We start from the raw sequence: 27,673 nt of genomic DNA, 5'->3' as shown, positions 1-27,673 counted from the left end.
ATATAAACTTGCAGAAAAAATAATATATATACAATAAAATAAAATTATATCTTTTGTCTCTAATGTATCAAAATTCTTTAAAATTATAAAAAAATAAATTTATTTAAAATAAAAGTAATGTGATTAAATGTAATTTATTTAGATATAATTAAAAAATAATTGAATACTATATACAGTAAAAAAATTAATATTATTAAAAGATAAAATTAAATTAAAATTTATTTTTATGTATCGTTTTTGTCCCTAACGTTTCGTCCTATTTAAATTCTTAATGTTTTAAAATCGTCTCAATTTTTTCCTGCCGTCAATTCTATTAACGGATCTCTAACGGCAAGACAACATTGAGTCAATTTTGAAATATTAAGGACTTAAATAGGACGATTGAAACACTAGGAATAACTTTGAGACTTATCCCAAATGTTGGGACAAAAATAATACTTTATTCTGTATATAAAAAAACAAAGAAACAAAGAAAGAAACTGATATAAATTATAAACAAGTATAATGAAAATTAAATTGAAAGGGTAGTAGAGACGGTACCGTTCAATTGTCAAAGCAGGAATTAGTAAAAGAAAAGATTAGCAGAATTAGAAGATTAATTAAAAACGAGGAGCTCGTTAATAATGAAAGTTAGAATAGTTAACTAAAAATATGTTTTGACTTTTGATTTAGTAGAAAGAAGTAGGAGTGGTCTCTTTTGAGCGGTGACTATAAACGTGGCATAGGCACAACATGGTATACGGTGGGGTGCTACACACATGCGACATAAATCTTAGTGAAATCATGGAACACGTGCTTAAATTCATAGCACTTGAAATTATTTCTCTGTTTACTACTAATATCCGCCGGAACTTAATTATGTTTTTTATGTCGTGCTTTGCGTGTTTTCCAACTTCTTCTTTTGCCAATAAAATCGCTTTTCATTCCGTATATATCTCCTCCAATAACACCCATTTTCTCCTCCATAGTACTCCATACTTCCAACAACGTTTTTTTCATTCTCTCTCTCTCTCTCTCTCTCAGCTCTCATCTTCTATTATATAAGCAAAGTAATTAAGGAGAAGAAGAAATTAGTAATTAAAAAGATGCGGAGAAATTGCAACTTGGAACTTGGGCTCTTTCCTCCCTATGATTCCGGGAGCCCAAAGCAAGAAGAAAGGCAAAGCCAGCCACGGCAGATTACAATTTTCTATGACGGAAAGATTTGTGTTTCTGATGTCACAGAGCTTCAGGTACATACATCTCTTCTTGCACTCTTATTGCATTCTTAAATTTCTTTCTTGCTTATTGTGCTCTTTATCTTATTATCATCCATATCTGAGTGCATTATTCAAGTAGCTAGAGTATGATTAGTTGAAAATAAGTGGGAATTCATCAACATGAGCCATATGGATTATTGAACAAGGCCTATAGAGTTAGCCGATTAACAACGTATATTCTTAAAGGAAAAATTCTAGGAAGTAACACTTTTAGTGTGAAAAAATAGAGATCAGAGTTGGTTATATTTAGTTCAAATATTAAAATAAATAAGAAAACAATATCAGTCACTTTAACATTTCTCATTTGCAAATTACTACGATAATTAAGACAATATAACATCGATTAATTTCATTATTCAAGATTAAGACCAACAGATGTCATCATCTCTTTAGTCTAAAAAATTTAAAGAAAACTATTACTTTGTTAGTTACACCAAATACAATATATTAGACAGATTTTATCACACTATGAGTTGGTTTGGTAAATCAAAAAGATTACGTGGCTGTGTTTGCAGTTTTTAAAAGATAAGAGTATTTTTAAAAGCATCTAAAATAGAATTTTTTAAAATTTAAAAATTTAGTTTAACCTTATATGTTAACTAATTTTTAAAATTGATGCTTACTTTTATATTTATTATCATATTTTTAAATTTTAAAAATTATTTTATCAAATACAATTAATATTGCTTGTGTTTATTAAAAGCTATTTTTTATTTGATTGACCAAATATAAATGCGACAATTTTTTAAAAACTGTCTTTTAAAAATTAACTTTTATAACCTATTTTAAAAAGTAAAAATTTTACCAAAAATTAAGACTACATGTTTGTAGAGAACAATAGTTTAGTGATCACAGCAACGAAAATCATTCTGTCAGATTTTGTTTTACTAGCTTGTAAGTTTATACCACAAAATTAAAAAAAAAATTTATATCCACTTAATGAAAATAAATAATATGGTGTGAATGTGTGATGAAGAATCGTATAGCTTGGCACTACATACATTAGGATTTGAGTTAATTAATTTATATGAAACCGCGTTTGAGATTTTTAATTTTTATATAGGGAGAGACACAGATATATAATTATATAAACCCTTTTTAAAAGGATAGATAAATACAAATAGTATGTTATAGTTGACTGACACCGACAAGAAGCTGGTGGTTTATGGGTAAATCAAAACTTAGGGATAATCCAAAGAGACAAGACGCAGTAGGTATGGTGTGTATTGCGTTAATGAATTAATTTGGCATGAAATTAAGAAGCTTCCTAGAAACTTGTTCAAAGTTTGAATAATACAGACTTCAAAGCTAGCGGTGTGGTCCATGTATTATCGCTTTCATAATATAATGTTCTAAGTCGCCCAATTTGTACACTTTATAATGACCAATACCAAACTAGTCAATTTTGATAGTCGTCGTCTAAATCATAAATTCATAATACATATCATATATAGTACTAATAATATTTAATATTTCAAATCTGCTATGTTATCAATAATTTTTTGTCGATTTCTGTCAACTTTTATTTATGACTGTATTTAATGAAAATGTCTTTGTGAATGTGTCTAATAAAAATAATTCTTTTATATAATTGTGTTTAATAAAAATATTTTTATATATGTTCGTGTGATACTAATTAGTGGGTTCATGTGAATCACGTTCATGCAGGCCAAATCAATCTTAATGCTTGCAAATAAAAAAGCCAATATTATTAGGACACCAACAACGGGATCATCATCATCATCGGAGCCATCTTCATCATCGTCACCGCCGCCACCACCACCGTTATTGAATAATAATAATCAACAAGTGCATAACACTATTGCTGGCACTGGACTTTCCATGAAAAGATCGCTGCAAAGGTTCCTACAGAAGAGAAAGAATCGAATCCAAGAAGCTTCCCCTTACCACCATCACTAGCTAGCAGCTGTTATAACTTAATTAATTAGATTAGATCATAGAAGGAAGCCCCAACTGATGATGAATATTGTTTCTTGTTTTGTATGAAGCTACTACATGTATCATACATATCAAATATCTCTTTGTTTTTTTGTTTTTCAAATAGTTACAAGCTTTAATTAATTTCTTCTTTTTTCCTTTAATATAGCTTTTGCCTTTATTCTTGAAATTATAGTTCATTTAATTTTTCGCCTGTGAATATCCCATTTATTAGGAAAGGGACACTGCTACCCTAAGGCGTAAAATTAAAACTATATTTTTAATTGATAATTTTTGTTTCTGTATTTTTATTTTATCGGAATACTAAAACCCTTTTTTTTTTCCGTCAGGAGAATTTTATAGAATAAAAAATCTTAGAGGACCAAGACTTTAAAAATATTTTATATATATATTTTTTGGTGATGAACAGTTTTGGTAAGTTTGGTATCATCAGTCAACTTATTAGGAATTTAGGATCATGGTATGTCAAAAACGTTTTGAACGTTTAAAGTTATGTTTGTATTTTTTTTTTGTGACTAAAGTTATGTTTGTATAAAAGTTGAATTTTTGTGAAATATANTTAAAGTTGTTTTTTTTTTTTTTGAAACAAATGAAGTTTGACACATGAGAGTGGAGTATAAAATAGACAGATACAAAAACAAATCTAAACACAAGGTAAACAATCTTATGTTATCTCTGTTATTGCCATCAACAACCAGTAGGATCAATACTAGTGATATCAACAGTTACTTCTTTATTGTTGAAAATTCTGTTATTGCGTTTCAACCAGACGTTCCAAATAACCGCAAAGAACTCAGTCAGCCATCTCTTCTGCTCCTCTTTTCTATTAGGTGTTCCATTCCACTTCTCAAACAAGCCTTTAATGCTTCCTGGGACAGCCCAATTTCTATGAAAACATCTCAACTAGACGCACCACACCTGCCACGTAAACTCACAGAACACAAACAAATGATGAACACATTCAATCTCCTTTTTACACAAGACACAAATACTATCATGCTGACGAATTATGCCTAATCTACTCACCCTTTCTTTAGTATTCACTCTACCGACTAAAATAAACCAACCAAACAGTTCAATTCTAGGCGGAACCAACCCTATCCAGATCAAACTTGTGACGCTATAACTCGTAATCTTCTCCGAAAGAGTCTCCGATTACAACACCTGCAGAAAAGAGTTAGTAGAAAAATACCTTTATTATCAAATTTTCAAACAAGCTTATCTTCTCTGTCAGCTGATAGCTTCACTGGTCTTAACCTATCATGAAGTTGGTGAACTAGTTCCAATTCCCATTGAAACAGCTCCCTCCTCCAATGAAAATTCCAAATCCACTCTAACCTATCCCAGAATCACAGTCCCCTATCACAGATCCTTGCTGGTTTGAAACAGAAAAGAGCCTTGAAAAATGCGCTTTCAGAGGACCACCCTAGACCTAGTTATCTTCCCAAAACAGTGTCATTCGTCCATCACCAACTTCCATTGCCAGCCCACTAATAACTTTTTCTTTTACCTGCTGTGCTTTTATATTCAACTGACAGATCTCTTTCCAAGGGCCACCCTTCACCGGTAAAGTCTGACTAGAAAGCATAACCTTGTGATTCAAATTGTTACACGAACAGATAATCTTCTTCTATAACGGACAATCTTCTTTGAAAAATCGCCACCACCACTTAAACAACAATGCTGTGTTCCTGAGCACTGCATCCCCGACCCCCAACCCCCCAGCCTTTTTAGGTACCTGAACCACTTCCCACTTCACTAGATGTATATCATTGTTACCATCCTCCTTACACCACAGGAACCTCCTCTGTAAGGCAATCAACTTGTCAGCCACCACCTTCGGCATCTTGTATAGGCTAAGGTAGTATACTGGCAGGCTATTCAACACTGATTTAATAAGAACTAGCTTGCCTACTTTGTTTAGAACCTTCGCTTTCCATAAACTGAGCTTCTCTTCTACCTTATCTATGACCGGTTTCCAAGTATTCACCAAACGCGGGTTTGCTCCTGGAGAAATCCCAAGATACCTGACATGTAAAACAGCTTGCTTGCACTCTAGGAGGCCACACACATGCTCCACCCACTCTTGCTCACAGTTAACTGAGATCAGATTTGACTTATCAAAGTTGATGCTCAAACCCGACATCAGCTCAAAACAGCGCAACAACCTCTTATAATTCACAATTGTCGCTGTCTCTGGAGGGCAAAACAAAATAGTATCATCCGCGAATTAGAGATGTGACAGTTCAATGTGATCTCTTCTAACCAGTAATGGATTAATACGCCCATTCCTTACAGCTTCCCCCAACATCCTGTGCAACACATCCACCACAAGAACAAACAAAAGAGGAGACAGTAGATCTCCTTGTCTTAGGCCCCTCTCTATCTTAAACGGCTTGGATGGAGAACCATTCACTAGGACTGACATAGTGGTTGTACTAACACACTCCTTCACCCAACTTCTCTATCTTTACCCGAATCTCATCTTTTGTAACACAATATCCACATACAAAACTCCACCTGACTCTATCATATACTTTCTGAAAATTTAGTTTTATAATTGCCGCCTTTTTTCTGTGTCTTAAACCATTGCACCGTCTCACAGACAATCAGGGCGCCATCATGAATCTTTCTACCCTTCACAAAAGCAGTCTGCGTCTCTCCTACCAATCCAGGCATAACTGTTCTCAACCTCCTCACCAATACCTTAGAAATCATTTTATAGACACACCCCACCATACTAATCGGCCAGAAGTCCTTGATCTCATTGGCACCCACAAATTTTGGAGCTAGCGTCACCCACGTGATATTCGCATCAGTTGGTAACTTCGCACTTTGGAAGAACCCTATCACCGCTGCAGGGAACTCCTGGCCAATCTCTTCCCAACATTGTTTAATGAAGTTTATATTATATCCATCACTACCTGGAAATTTAAAAGATTCACAGTCCGAAACTGCTTCCACCTTGTTTATAAACTCCACAAAAGAGACCCCAAAGTTACAAACAAATAATATATGGCGTTGGCTGGTCTGATCCACCTTGTTTATTTTTCTGGATAATAGATCTCATTATGATTATGATGATATGTGGAATTGGTGGTCATGTTTGGTAGGATGACCACTTTTGGTTTATAGTTAGATTTATCATATCAATGCATATAAATCTGACCGTATTTACTTTTTAAGCAAGTAAAGGACAAATTCGTCTCTAACATTTTTTCTGCGGACATTTTCGTCTCCGAGGATTGAAAAATACATTCATGTCCTTGACCCTTTCAAAATACGGACAAATTTACCCTTCCGCTAAAGTGACTCTGTTGGGCTCAACAGAAAATGCTGACGTGGCTCCCGTGGCACTGACCTGGCCGTTACGGGAGCACACGTGACATGTAACTTTTTAAAACAGGACATATTAGTCCTCTCACACCAAAATGTGTAGCTTTTCAAAACAGGACATATTAGTCCTCCCACCCCAAACGATGTCATTTCAAAACAGGACATATTTCCCCTTGACTCCCTCTTCCACCACCACCTACGCTGCCCCTCCTATCCTTGCCCTATCCCCATCCCTTTCCACTCCCTCGCTTACCCTAACACACTCTACTCCCCTCCCCCATGCGCACCCTCCACACCACACCCAACAACATAGATAAAGATTCAAAGAAGAAGGAGAAGGAGAAGGAGAAGGAGAAGGAGAAGGAGAAGAAGAAGAAGGTGTTGCTTTTCTTTCTTTCTCTCTCTTTCTTTCTTGAAAATTAGTGTGAACAACCCATCAAAATTTCACACACTGAAATGCTTATTTGATTTTAAAGCTTGATTCTTTTCATCGTTTCCCAATTTGAGTTCCGCTTTGTTCCTTAAAGCATCACCAAATTACTCTTTTTTATATTGAAAACCAAAGCCATCACCATGGGAAGAGGCAGAGGAGTTGCGGCTCTGAAACCCACTGCGGCGTTTGCGGCGGCGGAGGTAAACGGATCAGGGCCGATGCCAGTATTGAAGGAAGTTTGATACCGCGGCGCGAAAAAGAGACCGTGGGGAAGATTCGCCGCCGAAATCAGAGACCCATTGAAGAAAGTAAGGGTTTGGCTCGGAACCTTCGATTCTGCCGAGGACGCCGCACGCGCTTACGACGCCACCGCAAGAACACTTCGGGGACTAAAAGCCAATACCAATTTTCCTCGCCGCTCAGGATCCAGCCCTCAATGTAGAATTGCAGCTTCGCCAACGCCACTTGCTGCGATAGGAGATTTAACCCTCTGCCGCCCTGGATGGCAACTTTCTCTTCGGCCAAAGCCGTTTCCTCCATATGTAATTTTTTGTAAGTTGTTGATTCTTCATAAATTGCACAATCTGGACTGGTTGAATTGTAAACGGAGCCTGTGAAATTAAATTTGTGCTCTGTTGTTGGTGAATATGTCGCTGAATTGCTTTGTTCTTCATCTGAATCTGGAATATTGGTTGAAAATGCAAAAAGGGATTAAGGTTTGTTTGGAGGGGTGAGGGAGAAACGACAACATTTGGGTTCCTGGGACTAATATGTTCTCTTTTCAAAAGTACATCCAACGTGACAGCCCGTAACGGTCAGGTCAGTGCCATGGGAGCCACGTCACCGTTTTTCGTCAGGTCAAACAGAGCGACTCTAATGGAAGGGTAAATATGTCCACTTTTTCGGAGGGTCAGGGACATGAATGTATTTTCTAATTCTCGATGACGAAAATGTTCGTGAAAACATAGTTTAGGGACGAATTTGTCCTTTACTCCTTTTTAAGCAGTAGGTGAATGCACTATAGCTTGATCATCCGCTATAGCTGATTTGAAAATTTTTTTGGATGCTGTTAAATTATTAAAAAAATATATATTTTTCTAATGAAAGAAGATATTTTTATTTTTTAGTATATTCAATAAAATTTTTGTAATAAAAATAAAATATTAAAAAATATTTTTAATATAATAAATAAATAAAAAATATTTTGAGAAGGTATGTATAATATGAATATGTTAGAATTGATAGAGATAAAAAAAGAGGTGATTACTAAATTTGATGTAGTATAATTTTGGAGTAATGATGCGGTGGGTTTGGAATTTGTGAGATCGGAAGGTGCTTATGGAGGTTTATTAATAATGGAAAATGATATGATGTTTAGGTTGAGTAATTGTCACAAAGAGAAGAGATGATTGAGTATAGAAGGAAATTGACAAATAATAATTTTTATTTATACGGTTTGCATGGTGTATGGTGCGTATACAAAGGAAAAGAAGTTTGTTGTGTGGGAAGAGTTGAATTTTTTTTTATCTCAAGTTCCTCTTTGCTACATGGGTGTCTTTAATGAGGTTGTACACTTAGAAGAAAGAAAAGACGCTAGTGTGTTAAGAGTAATATGAAACTGGTGGATATAGAACTAAATGACCGTAAGTTTACGTGGTTCAGGAGTCAATCGTGCAGTCGATTTGATAGAATGTTGGTGAGTTTGGTTTTATTGTTATCATTTGGAGCACTTAGATAAAAAGAAATGACAAAATATTCAGGAATCAAGAATCATATATTACAAAGTAGTCAATAAATCGATTAGAAATTATAAAGAGTTAAGTAATATTTGATTTTTTGTGTTATTAATAATTTTTATTAAAGATGATTAGAAATTTATTTATTTGTTCTATTTAATATTTTTTTATTAATACTTCATTTTATTGTGTTGAGTTTTTTATTTTAAAAAATTAAAAAACATTTTAATATATGACTTAACTTTGTAACATACGCTTACTTAATAAGGTAACGTAAAATGCAATTTCGTACCCTTTTTAAACCTCTCATTAAAGTAAATAAAAATTAAAAAAACGTGTGGCTAAATACTAGCTAGCAAGAAGTAATTTAAGTTGATTAAGCAATTTAATTTGAAATAGTCCATGGCTAGCTGGCAATAAATTTGAAAGTGTCAGGAGGAATCAGTGGGTGCAGGCTAAGATATTTACACAGTAAATTAAGTATGAGTGCAACATATGATGCTATAAGCTAGAAAGAATGTGAATAAGATTGTGGTTTGCAGTGGGTGATCACATAAAGCCATAGTTAGTTAAAGTTTATCTCTTACGCTTTGTTTGGATACAGAAAAAAAAAATAAAGAAAAGAAAATAAAAAAAAAATAAATAAAATAAATAAAATTATTTATATGTTATTTGAATTAAGAAAAAATAAATAAAAAAATAATTTTTTTTTATTTAGATGAAAAAATAATGAAAAAAATTATAATAGTATAAAATTATATTAATATTTTTATATATATTATATGTAAATTATAATTTATTAATGATAAAGGATAAATGTATAATTTTATCCATATTGTTCCATTTTTCTTTTTTTTTTTCATTTGTGGGGAGAAAAATAATTTAGTGGTCTCATACTATTTTTTTTTCTATTTCTCTTCTCATCCAAACAACAAAAAACTTACTTTTTTGTTCATTTTCTTTCCTTTCAAAAATCCATCAATCCAAACAATGTGTTACGCCATGTTTGGTTTTAAAAAAAATAAGAGAAAAAAAAATAATGAAAAATTTTTTTTGGATACTAAAAAAATAAAAAGAAAAAAATATTTGTGTTAGTTTTATCAAAAAAATATTCCACACTCCCACATTCAAGAATAAATAAACGCATGTTATTCAATCACTTTCTATTTTCAAAGCGCGCTACTCACCATGCATTATGACCGACTCTTCTTCTTCGTCCATGAAAACGAGTTTCTTACTAAATTTGAAGATAATGGAACTTCAGAAATACATCAAAACGATTACAGAAATACACCCAAATAATTACAGAAATAACCCAAACGGTTACAGGAATTCACCTAAACGATTATAGAAATACACCCAAAGGATTACAAAAATACACCTAAAGAATTACAAAACTACACCCAAAGGATTTAAGAAATACACCCAAAATTCGTTGAAGTACACCTTATGCATAATTTAGAACTCTTTCTCTTTCTCCTCCTTATCTTCTGCTGCTTCTTCTTCTTCAAAAACGATTTCAAAACTTGATGTCAAAAAACAATGGAAATAAAAAATAACAAAGAAAGAAAATAGAGAGAAAAACACGTAAATAAAAAAGAAGAAAGAGAATATAAGAAACGAAAGAAAAGAAGAAGAAGATGAAGAGGAAGAAGAACGTGCAGTAAGAAGAAGAACGTGTAGTGAGAACGTGCAGTAACAGTCCAAAACGCGTTAATACAAATGACTTGTAAAGACTTATATAAAAAAACGTTTGTACGTGGAGAATATCTCATTATCTTTTATATGTTTATAATGTTATCCATAATTATATTATTATTAATATAAATTTAATTTTAATATATTATTATAATAGAGATTTATATATATAAAATATAATAAAATATAAATAAAATATTTTATTATAAAAATATTAATGTAATTTTATATCATTATAATTTTTTTTATTTAAACAAATTTTTTTTTTCTATTGTTTTTCTATTCATTTTCTCTTCCTTCATACAACACATAGATTAACTTCACTTTCTTTTTTTTTCTCTTTTTTTTTTCCTATATCCAAAGTCCAAACAAAAGCTTAGCATCTCTGTTCTCTACACCAGCTTCTCCTTTCCGCACCTCTCACTATCTATTCATAGACAAGGGGGATTCAACCAAAATGAGCATAACTACTCGTTGGTTTCCATAACCTACTACTTATAGTTAACAACAAAATTTCAATAATGTGATTCAATTTTATCCTCCATGATTGGAGACAATGACTCCAGCAACTCCATTTTCTACAGCTATCCTTGCTGCATTATTATATTAGATAGAAAAACAGAAGAAGGAAGCATCATTATTACCATGGCAGCTATCAAAATTACTCTGCTGACAGTGACTAGTGAAGAAACCATAATTGTAGCAGCTCTAGCTGTTGCACATTCTCCTGCAATTTCACTCACTACACATCTTAAAAAGAATGAGAAATAACAGCAACATGTGTGCACTCTCATCCATTACAAGTTCAAGGTTTGAAGTTGGTAGCTTAAGATATACAAAAATGAAATTTATAAGTTGGAAGGAAATCGAGTGAAAATGTGGTGACGACTTATATGTTTGAGTGAAGGAGAGCCACATAGTGCCATTGTTAGTTGAAGCTCATCTCTAAGCATCTTCAGTACTTTCCTCACACCACCTTCACCCTCTGCAGCTAATGAGAACACCACTGCTCTTCCTATCTGATTTCATTATTTTCAATTTCAATATCACAATATCACTTCATGGATTCAATTCATACATAACACTTACAAATACAGAAGATGCTCCAAGAGCCAATGCTTTGTAAACATCTGTCCCTCTGCTGATTCCACCATCCACAAATACACCAATTCTTCCTTCTACAGCTTTCACTATCTACTCAAGCAAACCAAAATGCAATGCCTACATAATCATTAAGGCTGCATTTGTTTCTGAGAACAGGACAGAGGACAAGACACTGAGAATAGAATAGGACAAGACACTGATGGATAGAGACACAAAATTTTGTATTCTTGTATTCTGTTTGGTGATAAACTAGAACAAATTATGAAAATTCAATTTATTTTCATTTTTTTCATTCAACAAATTTGAGATAAAAAATATAATAATAAAAAATATAATTATGAAAGATTAACAAGAATAATGAAAGAAAAAATGAAAAATAAGTTGTATCCGTGTTTCCATGTCTTTTCTGTCAGGATGAACACAAATAAACTAATTCAGTGTCTCTGAACACATTGTTTTTGTCCACGTCTCCTTTATCAAACACGATTTTGTGTCTCTGTGTCCTTGTTCGAGTGTCAACACAGAGGCTAAGTTTCAAGAAATAGATGGCAACATTACCTCTTCCAAAACCATGATTGGTGCAGGAACATAGTCAAGTTGGCGAGCACCATGATTAGAAACAATGATTCCAGCAACTCCAGCTTGTACGGCTATCCTTGCTGCATTTTAGAAACACAATGTTAGAAGCATCTGTAATGTAATGTAAGATAAGATTCAATAATTATACTCACTTACCATCTTCAGCAGTTAGTACACCCTTCACTACAATTGGCAATGAAGTAATCGTTTGAAGCCACTTCACATCCTGGATGTAACTAAGTGGAGCTGAGCTTACATAAGCTTGATTGTTATTGTAGAACTCAAGTTTGTAGGTAAAGAATCACCTTCCAATTAAGAGATGGATCAATATGGCGACGAGTTTGAGAAACTGAGCTACCAGCCTGCCAGCAAAAACCACCATTCATGGGAAATGAATCTTATTTCAAAACTCCATACATACTTATCACAACAACACATACCTTATTTTTCTCCCCAAAATCCAATCCCTCAAAATTCTTTAGTGTCATGTTTGGTGGCAATCTGAATCTGTAGAAAACCCAATATCAGATAAGGCAAACATATATATATCTTCAAACTCTAGGACTCAACTCAATTCTACCATCATGACCATGGTGTCAACTTTTGTAAATGGTTGTTGCTAACCCGTTTTTGATGTCAGCCTCCCTACGACCGATAAACGGACGATCCGCAGTGAGCACAACTGCCTTGAAACCTGCCCTTTCAGCTCTTCTCACAAGTTGTGTAACCAAATTCCTGTCCTTAAACATCTATCAAGTAGGCAACAAACACCTGAGGATCAGGTTAGAATCAAGTTCATGTGTGAATGGTTTAGTTCCATGTCAATCAAATTACTCTTCTTGTATACTTACATAGAGTTGGAAGAAACGAATGCCGGGTCCTGTTGAAGCAACCTCCTCAAAACTATAATTAGACATTGTTGATAGTGTCTGTGATGGGAATCATGAAAACAATATATAAAAGAAAGCAGCGAGTTAACCAAATACATTGTTTGGGAAGAACAGTAAATAAAGGAGGAAAATGTATGTTGAAACTAACCATAATAGTGTTAGCAGCTGATGCTGCTCTAGCTATTGCACATTCTCCTGCATGAATGTTGGTTTTTTTTTATCAATTCCAAAAACTAGCTTAAGCATATATAAGGGCTATCATGGTTATATTCTCAAACTAGAGTAGTACTGTATGCAGTAATCACAAATTCACAATTTGTTTTGAGATGATACCCTGAGGATGTGCCAACTTTTGCATGCCTGTGGGAGCAATCATGATTGGCATTGAAATCTTGAAGCCTAAAATTCTTGTTGTCATATCTACCTTGCTTACATCTATAAGAATGCGCGGTCGGAACCTATTTCAAACCAAATACTCATGTAAGAAGGGATACTGGAAAGAATTGCATGAAGTAAACTTTGATATATTACAGAATCCTTGAGAATGCGTCTCGGTTCTCCTTCAGAGTCCACTGGTCCTCTGCACCAGAAGCATAGAAGTCATAAACCATCTTTGGCAATTTTTGCTTTGCAATTGCCTCATACTCATTCACATTAGTTATTTGGTTCTCCATGTTAATTATCTTTCCCCTGAAGATGTGGCCAAAAACAACGATTAACAATATGAATAAACTTAAAGTCTTTACTGATGAAAGAAGTTATCATCACATGTCAAACTCAAGATTTTTAAGTATGTGCTACTCTATGTCGGATCCTTCTACTCCATTTGTTCATCATGAGTAATAATATTTGCACATCTTAAGCTATAAATTTTCAGTTTAGATTTTTACAAACTCAAACTAAGAAAAGGTGAGCCACTCCAGATTTTGATGAAGTTCATTATAAAGTAATAGAGAGTAATGAAGAAGAAAGAACATGGATTGGAAAAACCATCTTTCAAAATAACAAGTTAAAAAGGAAGAACTAACCCAAGTGAGCTGGTTGAGAAAGAGCAGCCAATAGTGCAGAGATAATAGTGAATGAAAGCAGATAATAATAATAATAAATAATAACAATGTAGATATATAATGATATAAGACATGTAACATAGACAAGTAAAAATGAAAGGGACATGAACTAAAGAATTTTGTTTGGTGAGCATAGAAATGTCACGTTTTGAATTTTGGTGAAGGCTTTTTGGCTGTTACCAATTATTATCAAAGTGGCACTGCATATACGACACTTCAAAAGGGTCCATGAATGTGATAGTGTTGAAAATTATGGTGGACGATGACACCACAAAAGTTTTATTACAGCCATAGCCAGTGATTGTGTGACAACTTTGTCGGACAAGTAGCTGTAACGAGAGAAAGATTTTTTTTTTTAGTAATGATTATTTAAAAAATGAATATCTATTGTATTATAGTGATTGAACTTATCAATTTATCTTTTGTTAATATATTTTTTTAAGGGAAAGTCTAGGGGCCACCAATTCTATTGAATTTTGGCCAGCATATAACCAGCAGAAAAATATGAACCATTGGATAAAATTTCACACTAATCTCACACCATCAAATCATCATTGATGGCTAACAATCACAAAAGTTGCTGTCCCCCTAGCATTACTCTTTTTTTAATATGTTTCTCAATATATATTATTTAAACTTTTCCTTTTTGCTTCAATAATTTATATACGGGAAATTTAAGGAACACTATGGCAGATTTAAATTTGTACTAACTACGTTCTTTGCTAAGCGCATTAATTAAATATAAGTTTTTGAAATTTTTTATTTTTACTCTCTTAATATCTTTAAAAAATTCTTTAACTAAATCTTTATTTTTTTGCAAGAGAGCCACTTAGATAAATACGCTTAAAACATCTTTTTTTAAAGATATCTTTAAGTAATTGAAATTCAACACATATAATTAATTAAATTATATTATTTTTATCAAAATTAGATAAGATAAATTGATTTGGTCAAAAAATCTTACCGATTTTTTGACCAAATTAATTTGTTTGATCTAATTTTGACAAAAATAATATAGTTTAATCAATTATATGTATTAAATTTTAGTTAATAACAAATATCTTTAAAAAAGATGTTTTAAGCATTTTTATCGGAGTATCTCCCTTCTTACAATAACAAGAGCACATCCTAAAAAATAGGGGAGAAATAATACAATTGACAATAAAATTTTGAAAGAAATATCTCACATTGAGTCTAAATGCTCAAAAAATTCATCTGCATCAGTATTCATTACCGTGTCATGTTTCACCACTCTTCAAATCAACCTGAAAAAGCCATTGGAATTGCACTAAATGCTTACATCAAGAAAGAAACAAGGCAAAGCACTTTGGGGCATATATTACATACTGATGTTCTATTTTCAAATATGTTCTTGTAAGAACTCTGAATTGTTGCCCAGCGTCCTACGCCAAACCTGTACAATAAAATATGGTTAATGGAAAAACGAAACCGTTCATAATGTACAAAAGTGTTACTAAATTGAGTAGTTTCCAATTTCAAGTATAACTAACATCCAAGACAGTTCATCCTGAATCCTTTTGATTTGACTAGTTTAGAGCTAGCACGTACTCTTTTACACCAGTTCTTAGTGTATCCTCTTCCAACGGAGACCATTTTCTTTTCTTCCTTCTTAGCTGCACTCCAGTTGGGAAGTTATCTTTTGAGTCATCCCTCTGCAATGATAAATTAATAAATAACTAATATGCCAAGGCAAAGGTATAAAGAAGTAGAAAGTGAATGCATAATCCGAGCAGGTAAAAAAAAGATTCTAGCAACTATCTTATTGTTAAAAAAGAGTCCTTGATGCTCCACATTTGCATAACCCAAAGTTTTCACTGCATCACATTTTTTTCCCTAATTGAAAAAAGTTACCTTGAAATAGATACCACCCTCAAGATCTATGCTCCCAGATTATAATAGTTAATAAAAACATTATTACTTCATAACTATTAAATTGGGACGTTGAATAGAAGACTTCTTGTGATCAACATCTTTAGTTTGGAAAAGAACAATATCCCTGCATGTATTTGAGCTGGATACATCAACATCCCCATCCTTGTTTTGAATAGGTTGTTCTTGATTCGTACCTTTCTGTGCAAGTTTAGATCCAATATCAAATATATTCAATGCCTCAGGAAGAGGATCCTTGACACATGCCTGTAGCTCCGAAAAACTTGATTTAAGAGATTCTTGAGCTATTTTAACTTCAGCACTCAACTCAGTAGCATTTTTGTTACCTGAATTTTCTCTGTCCAATTCCTCAGCAATAGATACTTTAACTCCTTTATCATATCTGAGAATGCATGGACCTTGCGTTGAAGTTGAGGATTGCCCTTCTGGCATACTAATGAGGACATAATATAGTATACGTCTAAATACAAAGAATAGGAGTAGGATAGCAATTCATGAAGAGAGTTATAAATTGTATTATTGTCACTTGTTTTCAATAATGAGAAACCCATGCATTTACTAAAAGAAAATTTAAACTTAAACTGACCCTTCTTGAAAAGAGTCCTTTGGTAAGTGGAAAGAAAGAAAAAAGAGTAAAAACAGATAACATAATCCCACTTGGTAACAAAACAGGCAAAGGTAAAAGCATAAACCAAGTAAAGGAAGCATTTTCTCCCATTCTCATTTAATTTAGTAGTTAGTACTTCAGCCAATAATCAAGTCGCAAATTTCTTTTCTAGTGGAAATAGCAAGTGACTAAAATTATTATTTCTAGAGTACTAAATAACTATGCATAACCTTAGTTAAACAAGCAATAAAAAACAAATAACATATACAGTTTAGAAACTCTTGTAAGAAGGACTTAAAAGTATATAACAATCAAGCCTGATGTTACTAGATAGGGTTGGCACTATCCAGCAAGAAAATTCAGACCTTTCACAAACGACTTAAGAAAAACTACTTGAACTGCACTCCATATGCCATAGCATACACCATTAGAACTTGAAACACTAAAATACCTAACACTATTGTGCAAAAGACACAACTTTGTAAGCAACACATGCAAAACAAGAAAGAAAGATCATTAACATCAGAATCCACTGAATAGAACAAACCTTTTTCCCTCCTTGCAGGCTCCTGGGTTCCATCAACAGAACCTACAGCTCTCTTCTTCAGCTGTTCCTTCCCCTCAACAAAACAAGGACCCATCACTTTCTGCAGATAATCTCTAACCGCGGAAAATGCATTGTATCGCGTATTCAACTTGCCCAACCTCTCAAAAACCTCGGCGGTCCATTGTATTAGTTAATTTACGAGTAAATATCCAATCCGATCCTTGTCCATTTTTACAAAGGACAAAGCGATTATGTCAAAAAAAAAAAGACACTTCGATCTTCAATTTTTTTATTTTGAGACAATACGATTCATCTGTTAAAAAATTTGTTAAATAATAACAAAAATTAATTTTATGGGAGTTTTATTTGTATTTTGTGGGGGTTTATTCTTTTCGACAATTTAACCAATTAATATCACTACCTTCTTCATCCTCGTTATTATCACTCATACCTCTATTATTTTTATGGTGAATGCTATAGTGCCTAAAAAGTGATGCCTATTTACTAAAAAAGATTAAAAGTTATTATTTAATTTAAAAGATATAAGAATAAATCATTTAAAACAAATAAAAATTTACTACAAAAAGTAAGTTAGGCAAAAATTCATAGGCACAATAAAATTGGCCTATTTTTATTGCTTTATCATCATTATTATCTCCTCTACCATCATGATCACCAATATCAATATTATTAACATTAAAGTTCTCTTCTTTCATTTTTTATTCGATGTTATTTTTTTCTTTAAAAGATATTTGTACTACAATTACTTGTTTTTTGCGGCATCATTTTTATCAATAGTTTTTCTTCACTTAACCACCATTGGAGAAGGAATTTTTCAAAAACAAACTTATTAATAGTTTGTGGAGGTTTAAAATCCCACAAAACTAATTTTTGTTATTATTTAATGGATTTTTTAACAGAGGAATCGTATTGTCCCAAAATAAAAAGGTTGAGGATCGAAGTATCCTTTTTTTAGACAGTGATCGCTTTGTCCTTCGTGAAAATGGACAAGGATCGGATTGGGTGTTTACTCTTAATTTATTTATTCACATATGCATTATTTACTTTTAAATAAAAATATTTTTTATCAATAAGTTATAATTTAAATGGCATAGTCTTCTTATACTCATTTAAAGGTTTCTGGTTTGAGTCTTCCTATTCTTAAAAAAAATAAATAAATAAAATATTTTTCTGAGTTTTTTAATAATTTTATTTTTATTATTAAATTTCTTTTAAACACACTAAAAACTAAAAAAATATTAAACTGTTTTTTAACAACTTAATGTCTTAATGTTACCTAGACAAATTCAAGATGTAATATATTCATATATTTGGGATGTCCAGTTGAGGCGCGACTTTATAGGCCGCATGAAAGAAAATTGGACTTAAGAACAATTAGTTGCTACTTTGTTGGTTATGCTAAGCGTTTACGGGGTATAAGTTTTACAATCCTGCATCAAGGTCTTATTTTTGAAACGGAAAATGAGAAATTTCTCGAGGATATTGAGCTTGGGGGAAAGAAATATTAGGAATATTGCTTTTGTTGAGGATTCTATAACTAACAATGATCGGATCTTTGTGCCTATTATTATTCAAAATACAGTTATAGTACAAGAGCACAATGAGGATTCTACTGTAGATTCAGTTATCGTACAAGAAAATAATGAAGATATTGTTATTGCTCAAGATACTGCTACAGTACAGGAAAATAATGAGAATCCTCCTCAATTCCAACCCATACAGCAAGCTCAACAATCTCTATAAGTGTCATTAAGGAGATTCAACAGAGAAAGAAGAAAATTCATCTATGGTCTCAAACAAGCTTCTCGTCAATGGTATCACAAATTTAATCAAGTCATTACCTCATATGATTTTGAGGTAAATATTATAGATGAATACGTATACCACAAGTTCAGTGGGAATAAATACATATTTTTTGTCTTATATATTGATGACATTCTACTTCTCAGTAACGATATAGGCTTGTCGCATAAAACTAAAAAATTTCTATCGAACAAATTCGAAGTGAAAGATCTTGGTGATGCCTCTTTTGTATTAGGAATCGAGATACTAAGAGATCACTCTCAAGGTATTCTTGGATTATCACAAAAGAACTATATTGAAAAGATTTTAATAAGTAGATATAGCATGAAAGGTTGTAGACCAATGGACACACCTGTAGTTAAAGGAGATAAGTTCAATATTAAGCAATGCTCAAAAATGATCTTGAGAGGACAGCAATGCATAATAAATCTTATGCATCAGCACTAAGGAGCTTAATGTATGCTCAAATATGCACACATTTCGATATATCATTTATAGTGGGAGTGTTGGATAGATATTTGAGCAATCCGAACATGAATCATTGGATAACTGTTAAACACATAATGCATTATCCGAAGAGAACAAAGAATTACATGGTTACTTATCGAAGATCAGAAAATTTGAAGATCATTGGGTACTCTGATTCCGATTTCATGGCATATTGATGGTTTTCAATGGCTAAGAGAAGGGGGTGTTGAATCTTAGCCCCTTTTTTATCAATTACACTTTCTGGTCTTTGAGGAGACTTTTTGATTTTTGTCTCGTCCCTAGCCACGAGACTTTTATTTTTTTCTCGTCACTTGGCACGAGATATTTTTTGTTTTGACTTCTGTGCAGTAGAAACAGAAATGAAGCAGAAGAGAGAGAAAATTACACCCAGATATATCCTGGTTCAGCTGCTAAGTGCAGTGCAGCCTACATCCAGTCTCCATCACAACAATGATGAAATTTCACTATAATCATCCTGATTACAAACTATAAAGTGCTAACCCAACTTACAAGGGGATTTCCACAGAATCATGAAACACAATATAGATGAACAAAGGAACTCTAAGGACATCTATGGCTTTTTCTTTTAATTTTGCACTCTCTGTCTTTTTCCGCTCTATGGCTTTTTCATACAAACCTCACTGTTTATTTTTTTCCATGAGACTCAAGACATGACAAAATTAAACAGAAAAATACAAAACAGAATACATTGAAGGAGAAGAAAATCTGTAAGCTTAGGTAGCTATGAGACTTCTGTGCCTTGCACTCTCACACTTTCTCCTTAAATCAAAACGTGACTGTTCACCCCTTTTATAGAGAGGAGAAGCCTTCACAGTTGAAACAAAAACCAAGCTTAACTTCTTTTTCTTCACACATAACCGGTTCGGTCAGAGAGAGAGAAGAGGTAACTCATACAAAACCCAACATGCAAATACCTCTAGTTCTTCCTTGGTCATCAGACTTCATCAATCCGAGCGCTCCATCCTTGGCTTGCTCTCCAAGATGGATTTCTGGCCCTTGATGCTTCATGATGATGATGGCTTCATCTGCTTCAATCTCTGCCTCTTCCATCACGTAGCCACCCTAGCTACTTCCTATGGTGGTTGAGCAGAATCAGAGACAAGTCATACCTCCAAGAATCTCCTCCTTGCTGGCCGAGATCTTCTTCTTTCTTTTTTTTGGTATGAAGAGCTCGAGATTACCTCACCAAATCTTACAATTTTTGGTGAAAATCTCAGCCACAGCATACTTTATGTTTTCTTTTTCTTGCTATCATTGTGATGGTCTTTGTTGAGTGTTCTTCATCTCTTCGGTGTCTATCCATAGCCTCCATACTTTCTCTGTAATGATATGACCGAAGGTAGAAGAAAGATGAGAGAGAGAAGAGAGAAATTTGAACTCTAGCTAATGGTTAATGATAAAGTAAAATTAAAGTTCAACTTCCCTTGCATAAGGTAACGTGTAAAGTTACTAAAGCCATCAAATCAATTACTCTCTCTCATTTATGTTTCCAATGCTAGCAAATTAGATTTTGAAGTTCATTCCATAATAAGAAATGGAATCCGTTGGAAGGCACAAGGCAAATGATAACATTTGCTTTTCTAATGGATTATTTTTTCGGATCATGCATTGGGGCTACTAGCAAAATCTTGGGCTTGTAACAATAATAGATCAATTTAGCCCATATTAACAAATTGCTTCAGCCAAGATTAATTTGGACATTTTGTTTCAAGGCTGAGCTACAAGTAACACACTTCCCTTGCATAAGGTAGCGTGTAAAGTTACTAAAGCCATCAAATCAATTACTCTCTCTCATTTATGTTTCCAATGCTAGCAAATTATATTTTGAAGTTCATTCCATAATAAGAAATGGAATCCGTTGGAAGGCACAAGGCAAATGATAACATTTACTTTTCTGATGGATTATTTTTTCGGATCATGCATTGGGGCTACTAGCAAAATCTTGGGCTTGTAACAATAATAGATCAATTTAGCCCATATTAACAAATTGCTTCAGCCAAGATTAATTTGGACATTTTGTTTCAAGGCTGAGCTACAAGTAACACACTTGGGCTTGCCAATTTCTTTTGTTTTCGGCCCAATATGTAATCCTGCATCACAAAATTATTAATTAATCATATGTTACATGAAAATCAAAATTAATAATTTTGCAATCAACTATTTCAATAATGTTTGTTCATCATCAAATTAAATTTGAGTTTTTCAAACTCATCACATATGGTTATGAAACTTTGTCAATGAGTTTCGTACAGTAAATAACATTGAAAGGTCATTAAAGATATTTTATGACAATAGATCAGTAATACTATACTCTAACAACAATAAGAGCTTGACAAAATCGAAGCATATAGACATCAAGTTTTTAGTTGTTAAGAAAAAAGTTCAAGAAAAACAGATTTTCATAGAACATATAGGAACAGAGTATATGCTAGCAGACCCATTAACGAAGGGATTGATTTCTAAAGTCTTTTATGAGCACACTACTCGAATAGGTGTCAATATTTGTGATGCCTTGATTTAGTGGAAGTTTATTTTATGTTATATGTCCTATGTCAGATATTGAATTATTTTTTCTGCAGAATTAAGTTGATGCTTTGTTTCATGTTATGTGAAATATTTATTTTGCAATATTTATTTTGTGTTTGATCTCAATAAAGTTTTAAAGTTGGACCAGTTAAAAATAGACCTACATGAGATCACTTGGCATGTAATTTCCATATTATTCATCCAAATTTGATTTATGTCGTTAAATATTTTTTAAAACATAAAAATTTGGATTAATTTTATATTTAATATTTAGAAAAATACAGGAATCAAACGTGTAACCAGTTAAGAATTGAACAACTTAATTAATTATAATTATTAATAATTAATTTTAAATTTTTGAAATTTAAAATTTAAATAATTAGAAATTAATTAATTAAATCTAATTAAAAACTATAAAAATCTTCTCCTTCTCTTTTATATTAACCTGTACACCCCAACAATAATACACACAAATTCTCTCCCTCACCGTCAAGTCTTCTCCACCCCTGCCTTTACACAAGACAACCTTAAGAAGTTTGCCGCCGACAAAGCCGTCGAGTACGTCAAGTTCGGCATGGTCCTCGGCCTTGGCACCGGCTCCACCACCGCTTCGTCGTTGCCAAGCTTGGTCATCTCTTCTCCACTGGTCAACTCTCCAACATCATCGGCGTCCCTACCTCCAAGCGCACTAAGGAACAGGCACGTTCTTTTGGAATCTCGCTCTCTGTCCTCGACGACGATTCCCGCCTCGGTCTCGTCATCGACGACGTCGATGAGGTGGACCCGACCTCAACCTTGTAAAAGGCCGCGGCGGCGATCTTCCCTGCTATAGGCCACCTTCGACAAGTTTATTATGGTGGTCGATGAAACAAAGCTCGTGTTAGGACTCGAATGAGCAACCTTGCGATGCTGATGAAGGTGGTGCAGTTTTGCAGAAAGTACAATCTGGTTCAGTTTTAGGAGTTGTTCAAGGAAGAAGAAGTGGTGGAGCACCGGATGTTTTTGAACAATTGCAAAAATATATAAAAAAACATCCATTTAATATGAAAAAAACATCCTAATATAATACTTAACAAAAGAAATGTCCAGCTATAGGCTTTAAAAAAATATATAATTTTTAAAAAATAGAAATATCCACATATGTAATACAAAAAATTCAAAAAATACATTAAAAAACATTTATTTAGTATGAAAAAGAAACATCATAATACTCAGCAGAAGAAACATCTATCTATATCAACTTATCTTTGTTAAGACGGGTTTCGAGATCCAATTCATTAGAAAGTTGGCAGAAGTTGGCTAGACTCTAGTTGGTTTTCTAGCAGAACTCTTTCCGCTACGTTACCAACATCATTTTCGCCAACTTCTGCCAACTCTTGTTTATGAGTGTGTTTAATGGAAGTGTCTTTGTGGATGTGTCTAATAAAAATGTCATTTGTATGGTTGTGTCTAATAGAAGTGTTTTTATAGATGTATTTTCTAAATGTGTTTCCTTATATATATATTTAAAATATAATAATTAATTATTGTTGGTAATAAGTTGATAAATAGTATATTGGTATCCTATCATTTTCCAATATTTTAGCCAAAAAGTGCTTTGCTACATAGTTGATAGAATTTCTCATGCATACACATATATATAAAATACAGCATCTATCCATTCACTCAAAGTAGTACTTTGGTACAAGTGTAGAATTTAACAACCATAACAACTTTGTCGGACCAATTATTATTATTTCGTGAAATTCTTAAGTGGTATTGAAATAAGAAAAAGAAATGACTTAATACTTGGAAGTGTGAAGAAGTAGGCAACTAGGATGGTAGCAGCATTATTGTGATAGAATAGAAGCATACAAGTGCAGATGCAATGTTGTTGTATAATCTATAGGCTGCAAGCAAATTTAATTCGGTCACGAGTTATGTCTTTGAGTGAAGGGCAACCAGAGAGTGCCATTGTCATTTCAAGCTCATCTCTAAGCATCTTCAGCACTTTCCTCACACCAGCCTCACCATCCACAGCTAATGAGAACACCACTGCTCTTCCAATCTGAAATCAATTCTCATTCAACACATGTTCCTATATAACATCATAAGATACATTTTTCTTTTCATGAGAAATATTATTTGTACACTAAAATCAGCCACTAAAATTAGTCACCAATATATTTATATATAAATATATGTGTAGTTTAATTTATTTTCAATGTGTATTTATATTCCAGCATATATTTTATACTGGTGACCGACTTTAATGGCTGATTTTGGTGCACACATAGCATAACCCTTCTTTCATATACTTACAAATACACCACATGCTCCAAGAGCCAATGCTTTAAACACATCTGTCCCTCGCCGGATTCCACCGTCCACCAAAACAGGAACTCTTCCTTCTACAGCTTCCACTATCTGATCAAGCCATTTATTTGCTCATAGCGACTCAACAGAAATGGAAAACCACTCACTTTCCAGTTACAATTTACAACCAGAATACCTCTTCCAAAACCATAATTGTTGCGGGTACATAATCAAGTTGTCGAGCTCCATGATTGGAAACAATGATTCCTGCAGCTCCATTTTCTATAGCTAACCTTGCTGCATAATTAGCATGGGATGTGGAATTTCATTCAACATAGAAAAACAACAGGCTAAAGTATTAAATTGGTCTTATACGTTTGAGACGAAATCCTGTTTTTGTCTTTAAAGTTTAAAATGTTTTATTTAAATTTAAAAAAATTTTATTTAACTTCAATATAGTCTCATCCCACCACGATTAATTTTGTGTATCTGGAACTTGTACTTATTCTTCAGATTATCGATCTTGTATTATTGTCATGTAGGATATTTCGTTAATTATTTAACTTTGACTTTACAGTGGAACTATATTGAATCTAAATAAAACCTTTTTGTATTCAAATAGGACACTTTAAATTTTAAAGATCAAAACAAGATTATACCCAAACATAGAGAACCAATGTAGTACTTTACCCAAAACAATATTAGCAAAGATCAAAAGAAAGGGTCTGGTTCAGTATGCTTATTACCATCTACAGCAGTAAGTACACCCTTCACCAGAATTGGCAATGAAGTAATCGTTTGAAGCCATTTCACATCCTGTAACAAGTTTTTAAAACACTTCTATCGCATGCATTTGCCTCCAATGTAAAATATGTTAATAACAAATCACCTTCCAGTTAAGAGACGGGTCGATTTGGCCACGAGCATGAGAAATTTGAATAGAGCCACCAGTCTGAAAGGTGATTCCAAAATAGATTAGACTATAGCAACAATATCATCAACATATTTGATTTCAAACTTGTTACTACCACACACCCCATCATTCTTCTCAAAATTCTTTAGTGTCAAATGTGGCGGCAATCTAAATCTGCATGAAACTCCATCAAACAAGGCAATCACATCTATATAATGAAAAAAGTGTACTAGTCGTTGATTCTAAAAGATTGTTCCTGTTTACATATTTGTGAATGACTGATTGATTGCCAACCTGTTCTTGATATCATCCTCTTTATGACCAAGAAATGGACGGTCCACAGTGAGTACAATCCCCTTAAAACCAACCTTTTCTGCTCGCTTCACAAGCTGTGCAGCTATATTCCTGTCTTTATATACCTAGAGATAGAGTAGGTAACAAAGAGAAGAATAAGCAGACATCAAAAGAGGAAAATGCACAGCACATTACAGCAAATGAAGCATTGAAAGAAGGGGAATACTCACATGATGACATCTTTATATGAAGATGACATTATGAATCTTTAGATAGTTAATCAAACATATTTAGTCAAACATATCAACTCATCCAATGGTTCATAATGCTATCTTTATGTGAAGATGTCATCATGGGAGTATCCACCTTAAAAGAAATCCACCGGATATTCTCTTAATTATACTCACATATAGTTGGAAAAAACGAATGCCAGGTCCTGTTGAAGCAACCTCCTCAATACTACAAGTACTCACTGTTGATAGTGTCTGCAACAAATATTATGAAAGTTAATAACTGCCTAAAGTTGTAAGAAAGAAGCAAACATTTTGTTTGGAAAGAAAACCAAACAAACCATAATAGTGTCAGCTTCTGATGCAGCTCTAGCTGTTGCTAATTCTCCTGCATAAAGCTTTATATGAAGACACAAAGTACTAGTATCTATCTATCTGCAATAACAATATTACAAGAAGGAAAATCCTAGGGGGCCAGAAACTTTATTAAATTCTGATCAGAATATAACCAGCAAAAGAAAAGTGAATAATCCCACATCGTTGGATGAAATCTCACACTATTAAAAACATCATTGATGACTACTTGATGGCTACAAATCACAAAAGTTGCTAGCCCCATAGCACTCCTCTTACAAGAAGCAGAGTTTACCTTGAGGGTGTGCCATCTTTTGCATGCCTGTGGGTGCAATCATGATAGGCATTGAAATCTTGAACCCCAATATGCTTGTTGTCATGTCTACATTGCTTACATCTACAAGAATGCGTGGTCTCAACCTATTTTAAATAAAAAAAGACTCATCTGAGAAGATTGAAACTTGTGAATTAAAGCCAGGTTCAGGGGGAAATTGGATTACAGAATCCTTGAGAATGCATTTCGGTTCTCTTTCAAAGTCCACTGATCCTCTGCCCCGGATGCATAGTAATCATAAACCATCTTTGGCAGTTTTTCCTTTGCAATACCCTCATACTCGTTCACATTAGTTATCTGCTTCTTCATTCTCCCTGTATTAACAATACTAACCCTGAAATACAATTATTAACAACATGAATAAGCTCTAAATAACTTTTCATGCTAGAGCATAAAGAAGTTTGCAGAACAGTTGTTTCAGAATTTCATATACTCAGATTATGCAAGGCTATCTACAACCAGATCTTAATGAAGTTTATTCAACATATTATGCTATGATAATGCCTTACTTCGTTATAAATATATACTGATTAGAGAGAAATATTAGATGAAGCTGAAGAGAAGAAGACAATGCTGAAATAATAGTGAGGAAAGTAGATAATAATTCAGAGATAAAAGTGAATGAAGTCAAAGTATAATTTGCGTAAACAACTGAAACAGCAAGAGAAATAGTAGAAGAAAGTGGAAAGAAAGTATTACAAAGGGAAAGGGACATGCACTGAAGAATTGGCTTGGGTGAATCTCATTGATTAGTCATTGAAATGAGGGAGGCTCTTTGATTTTTATCATTGATTAGTCATTGTTTAATATTTTGACTTTTCTCTAACAACATATACGCTTCAGAAGAAAAAGGTGATACTCACCTGATGATATCTTCATATGAAAATAGTATAAATTATTAAATAAATTAATATATTTGACTAAATATATTTGATTAACTATTTAAGAATTCACAATGTCATCTTCATATAAAAATGTCACCATCTAAGTATTTCTCTTAAAACAAAACTACTTAATTGTGCATTTAATTCAAAAAATATTTTTCATTATGTCTTGCATTGCCACCCTCTTTGCTTATCTATCTACTATTTATTATCTATTATATATTATTAAAATTAAATTTATTCAATTAATAACATAGCTGATGTGACATATGTTTTAAGATATTTTTATTTATTTTATTTAAATATATTATTTATTTATTTATTTTAATTGAAATACATATCAAATTGTCAATGAGTTATAACTCAAATGGCATAATCTTTCT

General features: G+C 33.0%; 3 protein-coding genes, 1 long non-coding RNA gene and 1 pseudogene across 9 annotated transcripts; 2 read left to right on the top strand and 3 right to left on the bottom strand.

Annotated features, from left to right (window-relative positions):
• Positions 1 to 949: 949 nt before the first annotated feature.
• On the top strand, positions 950 to 3,361 carry LOC107468203 (protein TIFY 5A). Its single transcript, XM_016087462.3, has 2 exons — positions 950 to 1,232; positions 2,928 to 3,361. Exons 1-2 carry the CDS (start codon positions 1,086 to 1,088, stop codon positions 3,177 to 3,179), a joined length of 399 nt encoding a protein of 132 aa, XP_015942948.1. The 5' UTR covers positions 950 to 1,085; the 3' UTR covers positions 3,180 to 3,361.
• A 6,545-nt stretch (positions 3,362 to 9,906) lies between these two features.
• Positions 9,907 to 14,062, bottom strand: LOC107468147 (glycolate oxidase 1). Of its 5 annotated transcripts, none has more exons than XM_052254940.1 (13): positions 13,895 to 13,964; positions 13,526 to 13,684; positions 13,328 to 13,452; positions 13,143 to 13,189; positions 12,956 to 13,033; positions 12,729 to 12,853; positions 12,545 to 12,611; positions 12,410 to 12,466; positions 12,261 to 12,330; positions 12,084 to 12,184; positions 11,511 to 11,615; positions 11,066 to 11,440; positions 9,907 to 10,228 (listed from the first exon to the last, which is right to left on the bottom strand). In XM_052254940.1, the coding sequence occupies exons 2-12, from the start codon at positions 13,666 to 13,668 to the stop codon at positions 11,270 to 11,272; spliced, it is 1,089 nt and encodes a 362-aa protein (XP_052110900.1). In that variant the 5' UTR covers positions 13,669 to 13,684; positions 13,895 to 13,964; the 3' UTR covers positions 9,907 to 10,228; positions 11,066 to 11,269. The 5 variants fall into 5 exon arrangements, with proteins under 5 accessions (XP_052110900.1, XP_015942876.3, XP_015942877.1 ...); XM_016087390.3 differs by lacking the exon at positions 13,895 to 13,964 and adding an exon at positions 14,023 to 14,062 and having other exon boundaries at positions 9,908 to 10,225; XM_016087391.3 differs by having other exon boundaries at positions 9,908 to 10,225.
• Positions 14,063 to 15,253: 1,191 nt separating this feature from the next.
• Positions 15,254 to 16,140, bottom strand: LOC127742391 (uncharacterized). The gene is made up of 4 exons (XR_008003599.1): positions 16,001 to 16,140; positions 15,631 to 15,734; positions 15,409 to 15,475; positions 15,254 to 15,326 (listed from the first exon to the last, which is right to left on the bottom strand). It is a non-coding gene; the product is annotated as an uncharacterized LOC127742391 (long non-coding RNA).
• Positions 16,141 to 18,608: 2,468 nt separating this feature from the next.
• LOC107468053 (probable ribose-5-phosphate isomerase 3, chloroplastic) lies at positions 18,609 to 23,012 on the top strand (annotated as a pseudogene).
• A 603-nt stretch (positions 23,013 to 23,615) lies between these two features.
• On the bottom strand, positions 23,616 to 27,197 carry LOC107468148 (glycolate oxidase). Of its 2 annotated transcripts, none has more exons than XM_016087392.3 (12): positions 27,106 to 27,197; positions 26,573 to 26,740; positions 26,368 to 26,492; positions 26,060 to 26,106; positions 25,896 to 25,973; positions 25,489 to 25,613; positions 25,317 to 25,368; positions 25,171 to 25,233; positions 25,028 to 25,097; positions 24,478 to 24,578; positions 24,288 to 24,392; positions 23,616 to 24,033 (listed from the first exon to the last, which is right to left on the bottom strand). In XM_016087392.3, the coding sequence occupies exons 1-12, from the start codon at positions 27,150 to 27,152 to the stop codon at positions 23,869 to 23,871; spliced, it is 1,146 nt and encodes a 381-aa protein (XP_015942878.1). In that variant the 5' UTR covers positions 27,153 to 27,197; the 3' UTR covers positions 23,616 to 23,868. The 2 variants fall into 2 exon arrangements, with proteins under 2 accessions (XP_015942878.1, XP_015942880.1); XM_016087394.3 differs by lacking the exon at positions 27,106 to 27,197 and adding an exon at positions 26,916 to 27,013 and having other exon boundaries at positions 23,617 to 24,033.
• Positions 27,198 to 27,673: the final 476 nt, after the last annotated feature.

The sequence above is a fragment of the Arachis duranensis genome, chromosome 10, assembly GCF_000817695.3.
Source record: "Arachis duranensis cultivar V14167 chromosome 10, aradu.V14167.gnm2.J7QH, whole genome shotgun sequence".
NCBI lineage: Eukaryota > Viridiplantae > Streptophyta > Magnoliopsida > Fabales > Fabaceae > Arachis > Arachis duranensis.
Note: the sequence above shows the minus strand (reverse complement) of the source record. Positions and strands in the feature narration are given on the sequence as shown.